This window comes from Gymnoscopelus braueri (genome assembly GCF_963280865.1).
Source record: "Gymnoscopelus braueri genome assembly, chromosome: 13".
NCBI classification, from domain to species: Eukaryota; Metazoa; Chordata; class Actinopteri; order Myctophiformes; family Myctophidae; genus Gymnoscopelus; species Gymnoscopelus braueri.
This window is the reverse complement of record NC_137615.1, coordinates 53,496,808-53,514,958: the sequence shown is the minus strand read 5'-3', so window position 1 is coordinate 53,514,958 and position 18,151 is coordinate 53,496,808. Positions and strand designations below refer to the sequence as shown.

General features: G+C 43.9%; 1 protein-coding gene across 1 annotated transcript in view; it reads right to left on the bottom strand.

The window, feature by feature from the left end:
* Window positions 1-18,151, bottom strand: part of LOC308099696 (T-box transcription factor TBX19-like) — a gene marked incomplete at both ends in the record, with an annotated part of 50,705 nt that overhangs the window by 13,313 nt on the left and 19,241 nt on the right. Inside the window, 2 exons of the mRNA XM_080448429.1 lie at window positions 7,963-8,024; window positions 9,115-9,249. Coding sequence (XP_080304555.1) covers window positions 7,963-8,024; window positions 9,115-9,249 — 197 coding nt within the window. The remainder of the gene's footprint in view (window positions 1-7,962; window positions 8,025-9,114; window positions 9,250-18,151) is intronic.

The following is an 18,151-nucleotide window of genomic DNA, read 5'->3' as shown; positions in this document are numbered from 1 at the left end:
ATGTGCAATATTTGGAAGATTTTTTAAACATTCTAACAACACAAATCTGCCTCCAGCTGGCACAAAACATTTCAGATGGGGCTTATAGGGATAAATTAGCCTACATATTAACTTGGGGGTCCATGTCATAAAAATATTTGAGAACCACCGGTTAAAACAATTGAACAATTGTGAAGCAAGCCCAAATAACCAACTACACTTTAGAAACAAGCCCAAAAAAACGCGGTCCCCACAGCTACCAATATTTACAAGCAACTTTACAGAAAAATAAGCCCAAATTCGCTTATAATAAGCGGACATGGCAACGCTGTTTAGCACGGTTCAGCACGGTGACGTTAAAGTTGGATGCTGTTGGACGCAGCCTTCCAGAGTAATCATCACACCTGGTCATACGCACTGGTTGTACGCACGTCTCTGTGATATACGAACCCCTTTGGGAATTGCACGTCCGTTTGTGACTACCAAAATACGACCTCCATTTACGAACTTTATTTACCCCATATTTACGACCCTCGTTATGAATCGGGGCCATTGTCCCTGGTATAATCCACAGGTGTGTTCAGGAAGAGCCAGAAAAGTCTGCACTGCCTGTTGTCAGGCTGCTGAACAAGGCCTATGCCTCATTCAGGCTTATCCTGACAGCAGCCGGATTAAAACTGCACCAGAGCCTGGTGGTGGAACTCTTGATACTGCGGTAGAGCCCCTTGCCCGGTCGCGGTCGTTGTAGGGGTTTGAACAGTCTGTGACTTGGGTGGTGCTTGTCCTTGATGATGCGCTTGGCTTTGACCACGCACCGCTTTTTGTACAGTTCCTGGAGCGCTGGGAGCTTGCTTCCCATTATTCGCTCTGCCGATCGCACTACTCGCTGTAGGCTGATCTTTTCTCGGGCAGTGCAGTTCCCGTACCAGGCCGTGACACAGCCTGTTAGGATGCCTTCAACAGAACTGTTGTAATACAGTCTGAGGATGCGATGTCCTACTCTGAGCTGCTGAGCCTTTTTCCTCACGTGTGTGGTGTGCGTCTCCCATTTGAGGTCCTCCTCGATGTGTACTCCGAGGAACTTGAACTCGCTGACCCTTTCCACTGCAGCACCGTCGATGAGGATGGGCGCATGGTCTCTCCGCGGCCTCCTGAAGTCCACGATCAGTTCTTTGGTCTTGTCGACGTTAAGAGAGAGGTTGTTCTCCCGGCACCAGAGTGCCAGTGAGTTGATCTCCTCTCTATAGTCAGACTCGTCGTTGTTGACGATTCGGCCTATCACTGTCGTGTCGTCCGCGTACTTTATGATGGTGTTGGAGACATATGTGGCTATGCAGTCATACGTGTACAGGGAGTAGAGGAGAGGGCTCAGCACGCATCCCTGGGGTGCTCCGGTGTTGAGGGTCAGGGGGTCGGATGTGATGCTGCCCATTCTCACCACCTGATGTCGGTTGGACAAGAAGTCCTGTATCCAGTCGCACATGCTTGGGTGTAGCCCTAGGTCTCTGAGCTTTTTGTCAAGTATTGCTGGGACAATGGTGTTGAATGCTGAGCTGTAGTCCACAAACAGCATACGTACATATTTGTCCTTCAGCAGCTTGTTGTCCATGTGCGAGAGGACGGTGTGGAGAGCCATGGCAATAGCGTCGTCGGTGGATCTGTTTTTGCGGTATGCATACTGCCACGGATCCAGCGAGGCAGGTAGCGTGGAGCTGCTGTATTCCCTCACCAGTTTCTCGAAGCACTTGCTGACGATCGGGGTGAGAGCGACAGGTCTCCAGTCGTTCAGGCATGTCACTTTGGCCTTTTTGGGAATGGGCACAATGGTTGACATTTTGAACCCTGCAGGGACCACAGCATGGGAGAGGGAGAGGTTAAAGATGTCAGCGAAGACACCCGCCAGCTGGTCTGCACATGCCTTAAGGACCCGGCCTGGAATCCCATCAGGTCCGGCTGCCTTGTGGATGTTGACCCGTGCGAAGGCTGTACGCACTTCTCTCTCCGAGATGGTTAGAGGGTTCTCCTCTGCTGGTGCTGCTGATGGCCCCGCTTGGCTGCCGCGGTTGGGGCTGATCTCAAACTGGCCGTAGAAAGTGTTCAGTTCGTTGGGGAGGGAGGCAGGCGGGTTCACCTCGCTTCTGGTTCTTGTTTTGCAGTCTGTCAAGGTGTGTACCGCCTGCCATGTGCTCCTGATGTCGCCATTGCTGAGTTGGTCTTGCATCTTTTTTGTGTAGGCCTTTTTCGCCTTCCTGATGGTGCTGTTTAGGGCCGCGCGCGTCGTGTTGCGCGTTTCCACGTCGCCAGATTTGAAACCAGCATCCCGTTCATGCAGATGTGCACGTACTCCGCTGTCCATCCATGGTTTCTGATTGGGATAGATCCGAACTGTCTTTTTTGGGACTATGTCATCTATGCACTTACTGATAAAGCCAGTGACTGAGTCTGAGAGTTCGTTGATGTTATTCCCAGCGGCGTTCTTAAACATCCCCCAGTCAGTCTGGTAGAAGCAGGATTGTAGCATAGCGTCTGTGTCCTCAGACCAGATTCGGATTTCCTTCTCAACGACCGGCTCCCTTTTTAGCCTCTGTTTGTAGGCAGGTAGCAGCTGGATGGCGTAGTGGTCAGAGCTTCCTAGCGGTTTTGATTGAAATTGATTGATTGAAATTTTTATTAGGCAAAAGAATGTAAAACAACACAGTTACATTTATAATGCTTTTGTCTAAAAGGTCCGGCCAAAAAAGTCCTTGCGGACTTGTTTCCGTTGGGGTCCTTGACCGTCCGTGGGCGGCGGAGAGCTTTGTATCCATCCTTGAAGGGCGTGTAGCAGTGGTCAAGAATATTGTCACCACGGGTACTGCAGGTGACATGCTGGTGGAATTTGGGAAAGACCTTTTTTAAGTCTGTCCGGTTGAAGTCGCCTAGGCAGATGACTGCGCAGTCCGGGTGGCGATTTTCTTGTGCACTGATCACCTGGTGTAATTCCCTCATAGCTGTGTCCTTATTAGCTCCAGGATGAATGTAAACAACGGCTACAATCACAATGCTGAAGTCGCGTGGTAGGTAGAAAGGACGGCAGGCTATGATTAAAAGTTCAAGGTCTGGTGAGCAGTGACTATCTAGGATTTTAACATCTTTGCACCAGTTGTTGTTGATCAAGGCACAAACTCCCCCCCCACGTTGCTTACCGCTTAGTACAGGGTCTCTGTCTTTCCTATACACGGTGAAGCCAGGGGGAGTGATGGAAGAATCAAATGCTAACTCCGTTAGCCACATCTCTGTTAGCACAACAATAGACGTGTTCCTCGTCTCGGCGTTATATTTAACGCAAGGTGGAGAGGTGGGTCATGGGCCCCAGTCCGAGAAGTAGTCGAATCAGTTTGTTTTGGGAGGTTTGAAGCTTAGTCTTCAGTGACACTGAGGTGTTGGAGTACCAAGAGGAGCTAGCATAGTCAAAAAAGGGGCTGAATCAGGGCCCCTGAGAGGGTCCTGAGTGCCTGAGGGTTGACAAAAGAGGAAACTCTGCCCATAAATCTGGTTCTCTGGTTAACTCCTTTGACCACCTTTGTTGCCATGCTTTCACCTGTCAGGTATTTGTCAAGAATACATCCCAAATAGGTAATCTCTTCTTTGCTAGTGATGATTGTGTCATCGACTTTGACCTTGAAGTCATTTACCTTCATTTTAATGAGGGAATGTTTGGTCCCAAATAGGATGGATTCAGTTTTCCCAAGGTGTAGTGACAGTTTGTTATCGGTAAGCCAGGTACGGTTTTTGAGAGTTCAGAGCTGAGAGCTTCCTCGACTTGCAACTTGTCCTCACTCGAGATCAGGAGAGTGCCGAGTCATCAGCGAACAGGAACAGTTTGCAGTTACAGGCAGCATTCATGTCGTTAATGTATAGAAGAAACAGTAACGGCCCTAGAATGCTGCCTTGAGGAACCCCGCAGCTCACCGGGTGGGATGAGGACATGGTTCCGTTGATGTCAACCACTTGTTCTCTACCCTCCAAGTAAGATCTCATCCAATTTAGTGATGTGCAATCAAAGCCAATCGCCTTCAGCTTATCAAGTAGAATGTCGTGGTTTACAGTGTCAAACGCCTTTTGGAGGTCCAGCATGACCATGCCGCAGTATTTGCCCGAGTCTACCTCACGTTTGATGTAATCGGTCAAATACAGTAGGCATGTGTCAGTGGAGTGGGATGTTCTGAAGCCCGATTGGAATTCAAACAACAGTTTACGCTCGCTGAGGTAGCTGTTGATTTGTTCTTGGATTGATCGCTCTATAACCTTTGAGATGGAACAAAGGATGGAAACAGGCCTATAGTTGCCAGGATCTAGTTTGCTTCCTTTTTTATATAGAGGGATTACTCTTGCCAACTTGAATTCTTGTGGGACGTGACACTGACTGATGGATAAGTTTGTAATGTGGGCTACTATGGGAGCAATTGAGACCGCTGCGTCTCTGAGGAATCTGGTGGGGATGTTGTCAAGGCCGGTGGCCTTGTTTGGCTGTAGGTCAATACAGGTTTGAAAGAGAAATAATCTTTTTTAGCCCCTAGTTTCTCATAGTGAGCTTGAATGTGGTCGGGGCCATACAGACCTGAATGCTGAGGGAGTTTGCTTACCAACTGGGTTGCAACTGTGGTGAAGAAACTGTTAAAACAGTCCGCTACCAATTGCTTGTCGGTAGTGAGCGAGCCACTTGAAATAATGCAAATGTTTGTAGATTTTGTCTGAATTTTTCCGTTGCAGCCTAATTGTTTTAGTGCCTCCCACAGTTTTTGTGGGTGGCTTTTGTTTGCCTCTATGTTCTCATTTAAGAAATTATTTTTGGCATTTCTGATCAAATTAGTAACTACGTTTCGTAGTTTTCTGCACTTTTCAAGTAGCTGCTCACTTTAGTTTTTCCTGAACTCGGAGAAGCTTTTGTTCCTGAGTTTGATGGCATTCAAAATGTCACCCTTCATCCAAGGTTCTGTGCTTGCTTTGACCCTCACCACCTTTGTGGGTGCGATGTTATCAAGTACACACAAAAAAGCTTTTTTGAAACAGGACCAGGACTCCTCCACAGAGGTGCAATTTAGGACATGGGACCAGTCCATTTTTTCAAGAGCTGTTGTTAGAAGATCACTTGAGTAGTGTTTCATAGACCTGCAGCTGATTGTCCTGTGACAATGAGCTCCAGGTCCGTGAATCTTCCGAGTGCAGAAAATGATATTGTGATCACTTAAGCTGCACTCAATCACACCACTCCTGGAAATTCTGGACCGGTCCGTCGTCAACACTAGGTCTATGATTGATTGAGAAGCAATGCCCACCCTTGTAAAATGCTTTATCAGCTGGGTAAAGCTGTGCAGGTCACAGAACTTTCTGAGGGACTTAAAGGTAGCTGAGTCTTCCTTCAGAACACAGGTGTTAAAGTCACCAATTAGTACCGTCTCAGAGTTTCCTAAACCCGCCACATGTTCCTCTTCCTCAATCAAGTCATAAAAAGCATTTTGATCTGGGGGTCTGTATATGGCGCAAATTATCAGTGGTTTTGCATGTGGGTATAAGATTTTGACCCAGACCGATTCAGTGGGGTTTTTATCCATATCTGGGATCACCTCGTAAATAATGTCTGATCTTACATAGATGCAAACCCCACCCCCAGAGAGATTTCTGTCTTTTCTGATGACATTGTAGCCCTTTATTTCAATCTCAAAGTCTTTGATGGAATTATCCAACTTAGTTTCTGAGAATGAAATAATGTCTACCTTGCCACTTCCAAACATGGATCTCAGCTCAGACATTTTGTTTGAGTTTTTAAGACTGTTAACATTCAAGTGAACAATGTGAGTACCTCTAGTTGAAAAATCTCTTCAGTTGAGTAGTAACCATTGTCCCTTTCAGCCTCTGGGGGGTCGGTGGGGGGAGGAGGTGTGGGTGGGGGAGGTGTGGGTGGGGGAGGGGGGGACTTTGTGATGTCCGCGGGGGAGGAGCATATCCTTCCTTGGACCTGCCTTGGGGGAGGGGAGGTGGGGGTGGTGGTGGGGGTGGTGGATGTGGGGGAGGGGTGATGTGGGGAAACCCTTGTGTCGACCTCGGCCAAAATCCCCCAGGCAAAGGACTGTTTGGGAGAATGGGAAACTCCGGGAGAAAAGAATCTCTGTTTCCACGCCGATCCCACAGGGGAAAACCATGTAGTTGACCAGTGACCGCTTGAAATACAGGGAAAAGAACTCCATTTCCCAGCATTCCTCTCGGTGGGATACTATGCGGTTGTCCTGGTATCGACTGATGGTGGTGGTGGTGGAGGAGGAGGAGGGGGGGTGGGGGTGGGGGAAGGGTGAAGCCTTTGTCCCGCGTTGACGCCAAGCAGTGGTGCCAGGGGATAGAAGAAACAGGGGAAAAAACACCGTTTTCCTGTGCTTCCCTCTGAGAGATACCCTGCGGTTGTCTTGGGCCCATGTGGCGCATGGGGAAATCCTCTTGATGACGTTGCTGTTGGGGAAGCCCTTGTCTCGTCACCGGCCACATTCCTTCAGGCGGTGGTCTGCTCGGGAACGCAGGTCTTGGAACCAGCACGGACGTTAACCGGGACAAATAATCCATCCTTGTTTCTCCAGCTCTTTGCTGGGGTTCGTTCTTATCAGGTGGTCCGTTGCCAAACAAAGTTATTTGTCTGCATGTTGTGGACCGGGCTTTGTCGGGCGCTTCCGTCGCGTGTGAAATCAGCTGTGATGTTGTTTTGGCCATTGAAGTTGTGATCATAGCGAGTCTCCGTGGTGCTCTTCACGGTCATTGGGCCGGGATTAGGATGTACATTTCCCGATAACAATAGACTCAACCAAATGATCTTTCTTACTGTAAGGCCGTCAAGCTGGCTTGGGGTTCTTCTCCGTGTTTGTACCGATTTACGCGCGTCGAAAACTTAAAAAAGTAACGTCGCTGCGTCTTGTGGTATATCTCCGTTTGCACTCGCTCTCCGTTGAAGCTGCACATTGTGGGATTCGATGAAAAGTAATCCTTGCAATATAGCAGCGTAGCACAATACCAGGTAGTTGGCTGGCTGTGATAATCCTCTTAAGGTGAAGATGTTGTTTTCGCCGCCGAAGAATAGAGCGCAGGGTGGAATGCAGGAGAGCAGGAAAAGTGCGACTGTCCTCGTTGAAAGCCATCTCAAATGTTGAGACACTTTAACGGTTTGTGTTTATAGTGTATTAATATCATAGTCATTTCATATTCCATGAGCACAGGACCCGATACACGACACGCCCACCCAGCGCTTGGGGTCAGACCGGTCTGTAGAAGACACATGATAATGTGAATTCATTCTTCCGGGATGGTTTAGGTACCCGGCCGGCACCCGGAAATTTTGATTTGGTTCCAGTGTTAATTTTGTATATTAAAACTATAATGAAAAATATTCGTTGACTACCTTTTTTCACTGACGAAAACTATACAAAAACTAAATAAAAACTAAGCTACTGTATGATGACCAAAACTAAGACTAAATATATTGACAATTTCATCAACAAATAAAAACTTGACTAACATGTTAGGGAGGGACTAGTGGAGAAGAGATCCAGTAGAACATAAAAAGACAAGTCATTTTATGTTTGGTTGCGCTCGGTTGTTGCGCTCTGAAAATAGAAGATCTACAAGCTCACAAGTGCAGAGTGCTGCACCTATTTCGGCTATTTTCAGCATGCAACCAAGTGTAAGATCAGGCGTCATTACGACACACTGAAGGCCCGCCAAAATATTTTGTTGCGTCAAAATCAACAGTAGATTTAGTCGACTAAAATCTCATGATAATTAGTCGACTAAAACTAGACTAAAACAAAAATATTTCAGATGACTAAAATTAAGTTGCATTCACTATCAAAATTTGCTGTCAAAATGAACACTGGTTACTACTTGGACCCAAATCTCAGGTTTGGTCAATATCCAGTAAGTTGGAACAACAGTAAAAACAAGATGAACAGTACAACACCATACCTGTCTTTGGCATCCAGGAAAGCTTTAGCGAAAGGGTTGTATTTGATCTTCAGAGCCGTTATCTGCAACATAACAACACCCTGTTACTGTTACTGTGTGTGTGTGTGTGTGTGTGTGTGTGTGTGTGTGTGTGTGTGTGTGTGTGTGTGTGTGTGTGTGTGTGTGTGTGTGTGTGTGAGAGAGACAACAATCTACAAGTGTGTGTGTGTGTGTGTGTGTGTGTGTGTGTGTGTGTGTGTGTGTGGGGGGGGGGGGGGGGGGTGTGTGTGAGTGTGTGTGTGTTACTATGCTTGTGAGGACCAGGTGTTCCCACAAGTATAGACCATTTCCCTAGTCCTCAAGAGAAATAAAACTGGGAATTAGGCTTACAATCAGGGAAAGACTCAGGGTTATGGTTAGGATTAGGCATTTGGAGGTTAGATTTAGGGGTTAGGATTGGAATTATGCCTTATTTAAGGTGACTCTCCACCAAAAAGACTACTTCAGACTACAACAGACTGCAACAGACTGGTAGTCTCTTGGCAAAAGTTGGCATTTAGTTCAACAAAAGCAGTCAGCCGATGTGCACATTGTTGTGCTAATGCCTTAGAGCTGGTAGCACCAGCCTGCAAGATCTTGCCAGTGTTCTCAGGTCTGCTTATTATAAGCGACTTTGGGCTTGTTTTTGCTGTAAGTCGCTTGTAAATATTCATAGCTGCAGGTTGCTTTGGGCTTGTTTCTGAAGTGTAGTTTCAATATTGCTTTCAATATTCTTTTTGAAAATAGCTGATTTAATAGGGCTCAAGTGGTGAAACTGGTCGCTTCTTTTGGGCTTGTTTTCATCGCGTGTTTCACTCACAGAATCTGGCAACACTCTCAGCTCCGACAAAAACATTAACACAGAGCATTTTTGCGCTATCATAGCCTACTGCTTTGCTTTGGAGTTGATCGATTGGTATAGGAATTGAGAGTTGAGATTGAGAATATGGTATCTAGTTCAAATGTGCAAAGACTGAACATGCGCGTTATATCATCGTCGGGTTGATAGAGGTTCCGACCCGACGGCACGACGCTATCTGACAACAATTTGTCGGCAGCAGGCGCTTTCCAACGTACAGTAATACAAATGTGTGTGTGTGTGTGTGTGTGTGTGTGTGCGTGTCAGTGGGTTACCTCTTCGTTCTGGTAAGCAGTGACAGCGATGAACTGTGTCTCAGTGAAGGAGGTGTTACACACCATTCTGTGACTGGAACCAACGCGCACAATGTGCAGCTGAGGCTCGTACTTATGGAGAGAGTTCAACATGATCTGCATGATGAGACAGAGAGATGGACGGATGGAGAGACAGAGAGAAAGCCAGGGGGAAGAGAAAGGCAGAAAGAAGTAGTTGTATGAGTACTTGTTACTTTACTAGTTACTTTACTCGCAATAACGACAATATTCGTACATCCTTGTTAGTGGAGTTTTGACCATTCTCTGGCTAAGATGTTTTGACGATTGATTTGACTTGACTTCTATGGACCTTTTAAAAGAAGGTCTAGCCCCCAGACCCCTCGTAAAAATCCCGGCATTTCTTTCTTCTACAGGGTCAAATCCAAAATGGCCCCTGACACCATCAAGAAAATGTTACTTCTGAACGAGAGCACCTAGGATCATGTATGAAGGCACTGTTGTTTCATAGGTTCAACCATGAGGATTCCAATACTGACATCAATGTCATATTTTGAGGTGAGAAATTTACTTTTGAACAGGAAGGCAAGAGGTTACATTATATTATACATACGTTATATTTGAGGTTTGCCATTTTTACAATATGTAATGAGAATAACAATGTTAAACTATTCATATAATTATTATAATTAATAAACCATGCCTACATACCAAACACGTATGGTTTAATAATGAAAATGTGTGTTTTGTAGTAATTAGTAATATATGATGAATTTATGACAAGAGAACTAATTACACTAATATATTCAACTCGACTTGAACATGAAACCACTTGTAACATGCCAACAACACAGAACATGTCATATCAGTATGAATCAGAGCATTCTAATCTGCATCACTATTTTCTATACCATCAGATTCCAATGAATCCACCATCCTCCTCTGCACATCATCATCTCCCAGTAGTTTATATACTACTTCTCCCTCCTCATCATCGGTCTCATTCTCTTCTTCCTCGCTGCTCTCTTCACCTGACCACAGTGGTGTAAAGTAACTAAGCACATTTAATCAAGTACTGTACTTAAGTACAATTTTGAGGTATTTTCAGGTACTTTACTGGAGTATTTCCAATTGTCTATACTTTTACTTCTACTCCACTACATCTCAGAAGCAAATATTGTACTTTTACTCCACTACAATTATTTGATAACTTTAGTTACTAGTTACTTTGTAGATTTTGATAATTATTACAACACCACTTATATACAGTATATATACTTTGGCTATTTGAAAATAGCCGATCTACAAGCTCGGTTGAAATTTCTGCATAGCCTCCAGGTTGAAATAGGGGCTCAACTCAATGGCTTGTCTGACAATGAAACATCTGCCCACCTTGCCTTTGGAAGGACAGACGTTACATGCACAGACAATCCTCAGACCAGAGGAGCATTTGGCCAGTCTGCCTTCGAGGATGGCAATTGTCCAGTAGACGGAGGAGCTAAGTAGAGCATATGCTTATGGCACCAAGCTGCATGGACTAATCCAATGTAGCTATCACAATTTGCGTAATGTCCATGAGGAATTGGTGCCAGAAGCCTTTGTTCAAGGACTCCTTCCTGGCCGTTTTAGAGAGCATATCCATGATTGCCCCAAAACCCTCAAAGAAGCACTTAACACATTGGGTGCCAGAGGTTTATTCAAATATTATACGTTCAGTGCCTGCTATTCTTCCGTTTCGTGCTGTAGAAGCCCCGACGCGGAAGTGCATGTAAACAAAGCGTGCGTGCGAGACGGCGGAGGGTCCCGACTAACGCCTGGAACAATAATATTTCTAACGCGATCCTCCATTGCAGAGTGATCGCCGATCGAAAACGGCTCGCTTCCACCACGTTAAAAAGAAATGGAGATATTAAGCTTTTAGTCAAGGAGATAACATTGGAAAGGCCGACCGGAAGGATTTTTTGACATGAATCCACATCCGGCCTCTCCTTCTCAGAAACTCCTTGGATGATCCCAAAGTTTCATTAGAGCGCCCCACGTGGGCCCCACGTATAAAAATAAAATTGGGTCAAAAACGGTCCGGACCGTTTTCGGCACTCCTCGTTTGGATTCTCAAAAACGGTCCGGACCGTTTTTGGCACACAATGTGTTAAGAGTCCGTACTAGATGTTACCATCCATGGTTTGACTGACCCTGCCTACATCAGACAAGCCAAGTGGGGGGGGGGGTATGATGATGGGGACAGTGAAGAGCCATTACAGCAGGTGTCTCCCATCAATCACAAGAGACACTGGAAAGACAGAAGAAAGTCCTCCCAATGTTGAGAACCGGGGCACATAGGCATTGCAATGAAGGTCATAGGTCAGTGTCCTGGAACATTGGATGGCTGTGCAGCTTCCTGGACCTGGTATATTATCGCCTGTTCGTGCGGAAATTTGCAGTCAACACCAGCTCCTTACACAGGCTGACACATTGGGACGAGGCATGCAACACTGGTGCCTTGCATCAGCTATGGAAGGTACTCATTAGAACCTCAGTCCGAGTATATCCTGACCCAAATAATAATACATCATGGTAAAATATGCCAGTGATGGGGGCCTGCACTGTGCTGTCTCAGGAGGAAGAAAGCAGAGAAATAATGGTTCGGTAAGCTGTTCCCTGAACTGTGCCAAGAAAAAGTTGAGGAACTTCTGCCTGACCCGACCAGAGCTGTTGTTGGTGGTGCAGGCTGTGAAGCATTTCCACCTGTACCTTTTCAACCATCACATCTCTTAACTGATTACTAAAGTACAGAAGGACAGATGACCCGATGGCTTGAAACAATTTCGAGGTGCACCATCAAGCAGGCCATCTCGATAACAACACTGTTACAGTGACCGATACCACAAAAGCCCCGCTGCCCCTGAACCCCTTCACCCATACAACCTACAATGAGAGCAGGACAGTGATGTGGTCCACAACCAGATTCAGAGTTGGATCAGCTGGACAGTTCCCTGCGTGATCTACAGGGGCACTTTTGGTTAAAGACAACAATGTATCCTACACACAGTGGACCAGCCTCACTGTAATCAACAGATTGCCATGTTACTGTGTCAACAGAAGGTTAATATAGGATCGTGTCTTCCTGACAAACGTAGCTTGCAGGAACATTTGAAGAGGTTTGACCTGCAAGTAAATATCTGGAAACAATGTCTTAAAGGTTATATGACATTCATTTTCACTTTTTTTATTTTTTATGTTTTTTTGGGGGTTTTATGACCTCAATTACACCCAAAAAATCTGAACTTTGAACATTCAGTGGATTTTCTGTGGTCTGGGTTTTTCTGAATAATTAGGCTGAAAAGTAATCTGAGCTTGGCCCTTCGGCAGTGAGGTCACAGTCGATTAATCCCGCCCACTCTCCTCCTCGCCCCTCCCCTCCCCTATCCTTTCCTTTGGGGGGTGGGCGGAGCAGAGGCGATGATTGACAGGCACAATCCCTCACCAGCGACACCCGCAGGCAAAGATTTCTTTTTTCATTGCAGTTGAAAAGGCTTTAGAAATGTGAGAGAAAAACACCTGCCATGGAGCAATGGAGTGGAATTTTTTGTTAAAACTTTCTATACACGGACCATGACAAATACTTTTAATGTGTGGTAAAACTGAACGTCATGAAACCTTTAAGCAAGAGGTTATGCCACACCATAGGACAATGGCTGGCAGCAGCAATTTATTCCATACAAACTCTTCAGACTGGTAAACCATATAGTAACACAAACGTATTTGACATGTTCGTTCTAGTGTCTCTTGATATGTCTTAGTTTTACAGAAAGTACAGCTTTATGGCATGCCCCCCCTTAACCCAGTGCACACTCTTGGACGCTACACTATTTAGGCTAATTTAGTCAAATAATTTGCTTTGCTATGATATTCTTATGAAAAAGAACTCATATTTTAACAATAAATGTAAAGATTTACCTAATCTGCATACAAAATCTGCAATATCTCATACATTTTTCTTAATTATATTTAAGCATGTCATATGTGATAGCCATTTGAATATGATATGCCCTAAATACCACTTATATTGGTTTAGCTACACCCGTATTGTGCTTATTTCCACTAATTTGCCAAAATATGCAAATGATCTAATTACATATGCACAATCCAAAAAAAATCCTAAGCAGAAATGGATTCTACAGGACAAATTACCTTGGGATCAACTGTGAAAAGTTTGGTATGTGTTGTGTGACCATTGTTTTCCAAAAATATGGTCTAGAAGTCATAATAATTGATATAGAACCTATTTGTATGGCCATAATTAGCTTATTACATGAACAAAGAGCAGTTTATTGGGACATTTACTGCTTCAGTAGTGGTCAGATGGACGGGAATAATATTAGTAAAAAATAAGTAGGCTACTTGTAACACTGAACAGTTTTCATTTCATTTCAAACCTTTATTTATTCTCGAAAGACATTGAGGTTGCCCTCATTTGCAGTGTCGTCGAGATACAGCACAGTACAACATCAATACAACATCAATATGCATATCAATGACATTCAGAACAAAAACAAAATTAAAAACAGTTACAGACATTTGTGGGTAGATCTGCAATCAAAGATTTAAATTGACCATATGTTATGGGCGAACTGATCTTAAAAATTAGTTGGGGCACTAACGCAAAAGGCTGTTTTCCCAAGTTCAGTCCTTACCCTAGGGACTTTCAGCGTCAGCCAGTCATTTGAGCGTGTCCCATGCGCTCCAGGATTCCATTCTATCAATGAATTAATATATAATGGCAAAGTCCCATCAATTGCCTTAAAAATAAATAGGTACCAATGTTTGTTTCGCCTGTCAGCCAAGGATGGCCAACCTACTCTGTCATATAGGATGCAGTGATGGGTCCTAAAATGTTCACCAGAAATAAAGCGCAGGGCAGAGTGGTAAACTGGATCTAAAACCTTGAGGGTAGAAGGGGAAGCATTCCTATAAATGACATCACCATAGTCCAAAACAGGGAGAACAACAGCTTCAATGACTCTTTTTCTACAGGTCATTGGGAAACTAGCTTTATTCCTGTAGAAGAAGCCAATCTTTTGTCTGAGCTTGCAGGCAAGATTGTCTAAATGATATTTAAAAGTTAATTTTTCGTCAAGCCAAATTCCAAGATATTTATATTCAGTAACCCTTTCTATGATGGTTCCATTTGAGGTAGTAATATGTAGGCTATTATAATCTATTTCCCTGGCCCTAGAGAATAAGATGTATTTAGTTTTTCCTTCATTAAGTACAAGTTTCAGCTCTTTAAGGGAATCCTGAAACACATTAAATGACAACTGCAATTTTTCAGTTGCCAGTTGGACAGACTCAGCAATGCAATAAAGGATGGTGTCGTCAGCATAAAAATGGGCGTGGCAGCCACCAAGAGACAAAGCCATGTTGTTTATATATAAAGTAAATAAAACAGGGCCCAAAATTGACCCTTGAGGGACGCCTTTGGAGATTGGCAGGAACCCTGATTGGGCTCTCCCAGCTTTCACGCACTGGGATCTCTCAGTCAGATAGCTCTGAAACCAAGTGCAGGTATCTCCATCAAACCCAGTGCTGTGTAGTATATTTAAGAGTAGTGAATGATCAACTGTGTCAAAGGCTTTAGATAAATCTATGAATAGTGCAGCACAATGTTTTCTTTTATCTACAGCAGAAGCAATATCATTTATAATTAGGGTAGTGGCAGTGATTGTACTGTGCTTGGCTCTAAAACCCAACTGAAGTGGGGTTAATACCGAGTTGTTTGATAAAAATATTTTAAGCTGCTTATTTACCAATGACTCCAGAGTTTTCGCTAAGCAGGAAAGCTTGGAAATTGGCCGATAATTATTTGGGTCACTTCCAACTCCACCTTTGTGTAGTGGTGAGATATGGGCCATTTTCCAAATATTTGGAACAATACATGTTGACACAGAGAGATTAAAAATATGTGTTATATGCTCTGAAATTAATGGAGCAGCTAATTTAAGGAAAAAATGATCCAAACAGTCTTCCCCAGTTGACTTTTTTGAATCAATGCAGAGCAAGGCAGTAAAAATATCATTATAAATAAAAGGCTTCAGAGAGAAATGAGAGTCATGTCTCTCAGTGTGAGAGACATGGCTCACAACGTCCACATGTGTGCTTCCAGAATTTTCATTTGCTATGACCTCGTTCTCAAAAAGGTGACCTGCAGTAGCAAAATGTTCATTAAAAACTGTGCATATATCGCTTAGGTCAGAAAAGACACACTGACCGACGTTTACATGTGTAGGTAGTTTTTTATCTCTGACTGAATTTACAATTTTCCAGAATTTAGCTGGGTTAGAATCACATCGAAGTATAGCATCTAGATAATAATCCGATTTCGCTTTCCTTACAGCTGATGTGAAGGCATTTCTCAGTTGCCTAAAGGCAAGCCAATGAGAGGGGTTTCCTGACTTCTTGGCTAAAACCCAGGTCTTATTTTTCGCCTGAAGCAGAGACGATAATTCTGAAGTGAACCAAGGATTAGTCCTAGCTTGTATTCTTTGCTTTTTGAAAGGGGCATGCATATTTACAATAGAGTTAAAAACTTGTATAAAATGATCCAGTGCTACATTTACATCCATGATGTCTAGAATACTAGAAATGCTACTATTTTGGAGGTCAGATAAGAAGGCCATCTCGTTAAAATGTTTAAAATTTCTCCTTATTACAATTTCTGAGTGAGCTTTCTTTACATGTGTATCTCTAATACAGGCTATTGGGCAGTGGTCACTTACTCCTAGATCAAAGACACCAGAAGCAGTAATCTTATCAGGCTTATTTACTAAAATTAAATCAATTAAGGTTGATCGTGACATGTTATTTAGATTAGGTCTGGTAGGTTCAGTAATCAGTTGGACTAGATTTAGATTTTCACATATGTCCTTCAGACAGTCAGAAGCATTTGATAACCAGTTATAATTTAGAGTTATAAAAATTTCAGAGGTACTATATTGAGAAATCAATTCTGCCAATTTATCAATAGCTCCGGAGTCAGCAGAGGGAGGTCTATAAACCCCAATCACAGTAATAGAATTATTTGGCCCCAGGTTAACCAAAAGAGAAATAAATTCAAAATAATTTGGCATAGTTAAGGTTTTCAAAACAGTAACTGAGAAGCGTGATTTAATGAAAATGGCCACTCCACCAACAGAAAATGATGCGTTTGCTTTGAGTCGTGACATATGCATAATGTATGCTAATTGGCTACCATAAACATACCCAATGGTTACACTGTACCCCTCAATGAGATAAAATGTTAATTATTTTACCAGAAAACCACCAAAACACAAGTTGGATGACCCCTACTCGTTATTTCTGCTAGTTTCATCAAATATGCAAATTATCTCATTAACTATGCGCGATACAAAAATGTCCCAAGCAGAAATGGATTCTACGTGAAAAATCATATTAGGAACAACTGAGAGAAGTTAGATACACCCGTTAATCAGGTTGTTATAGCTTTTGCCCTGTCTATAACCACTTTAGCCCTATTTTATACCAAGGCTATTTGAAAATAGCAGATCTACAAGCTCACAACTTTTGTTGTTGTGAGCTTGTAGATCTGCTATTTTCAAACATTTTACTACTTTTAATTTTGGTATTTAAGTAAATTTTGATACCAATACTTGTGTACTTTTACTGAAGTACATTTTTTATTCCAGACATTTACTTGTAACATAGTACTTCCACATTGCAGTATTGATACTTTTACTTAAGTAAAACATTTTAGTACTTTTTCCACCACTGCGGACAGGGTGACAGCGACCACCCACCTACTCCCAGTGGCAAGGGGTGGTGCTTCGGGGAGGGGTGGCACACTAGATGTATTGCATCCACAAACTAGAAAAAGTGCTCCTTGGAGCACAGGTCTCCGCCAGGTCAGGTAGGTTATTGTGGCCTCCTGGTGGCGCTATGCCAATGTGAAAGGGGTGGCATTTTTTCCTCGGCCTAGTGGGAATGTGCGTGCAAAATGTCACGGAAATTGCACGCTGTGTTCATGATTTGAGGCATTTTGTTCAAAAGAACCAATCCTGCAAACTTTGGAAGCCAATGTTAGCCAATCGATCAGACCCATCTTGATCACATGACAATTAGACATACTGGCCCTCATTTATCAACGGAGCGTATAAACCGGCGTATATTTTTCCATATATTCGGCCGTACACCAACGTCGAAGTCACATTTATCAACGCATCCTACACAGCTGATCGTACATTTGGTCCCCCGCCTTGATAAATGTCACGGCTGAAATCTAGCGTCATTTAAATAACACGCCCTTAAATATTCTCGAAACGCCCCGATTTTACGACATGAAGAAGAACCAGAATACGACCAAAGACATCAAAAGCCAATAAGAAAGAGTTTCCCCCGCCTGCCTCGCCACACACGCACACGCACACGCCCCTCTCTCTCTCTCTCTCTCTCTCACACACACACACACACACACACACACACACACACACACGCTCGCCCAGCTGTGTTTTTCATGTATTGTAATCCGTACCGTAGCGGTACAATCTTTGTCACGTAGGCTTGTAGCCCACATGAATGACATATGATACCAATCACATCGCCATGAATGGAATACGTTTGTATATTCATTTATTTAACCCATACCGAGCAGTGCGCGTTCGAGTTACACTAAAATAAAGCCGTCATGTAGGCTATTCCCATTTCCCAGTGAGACTCGGACCGTCGGGCGGGCGGCGTCCCGTCCCGCTCCTTATAAATGAGAGATAGCCTGGAGAGAACATTAATGGATGAAGGCTGGTGTGTGTTGGACCATGGGTTAAATGTCTGATCTCCCGGTGGCCATGAAAATATAACAGCAGCGCCGCTGCACCCGGTCTAAACTCCCAAGCGCTCGTATTTTTTGAAAATAGCAGATTTACAAGCTCACAACGCGTCGCGATGCGACGCTGCCTTGTGAGCTTGTAGATCTGCTATTTTCAGTGCAGCCAGATCTACAATCTTATCTGAATGACTGTTAAAGCAGTGT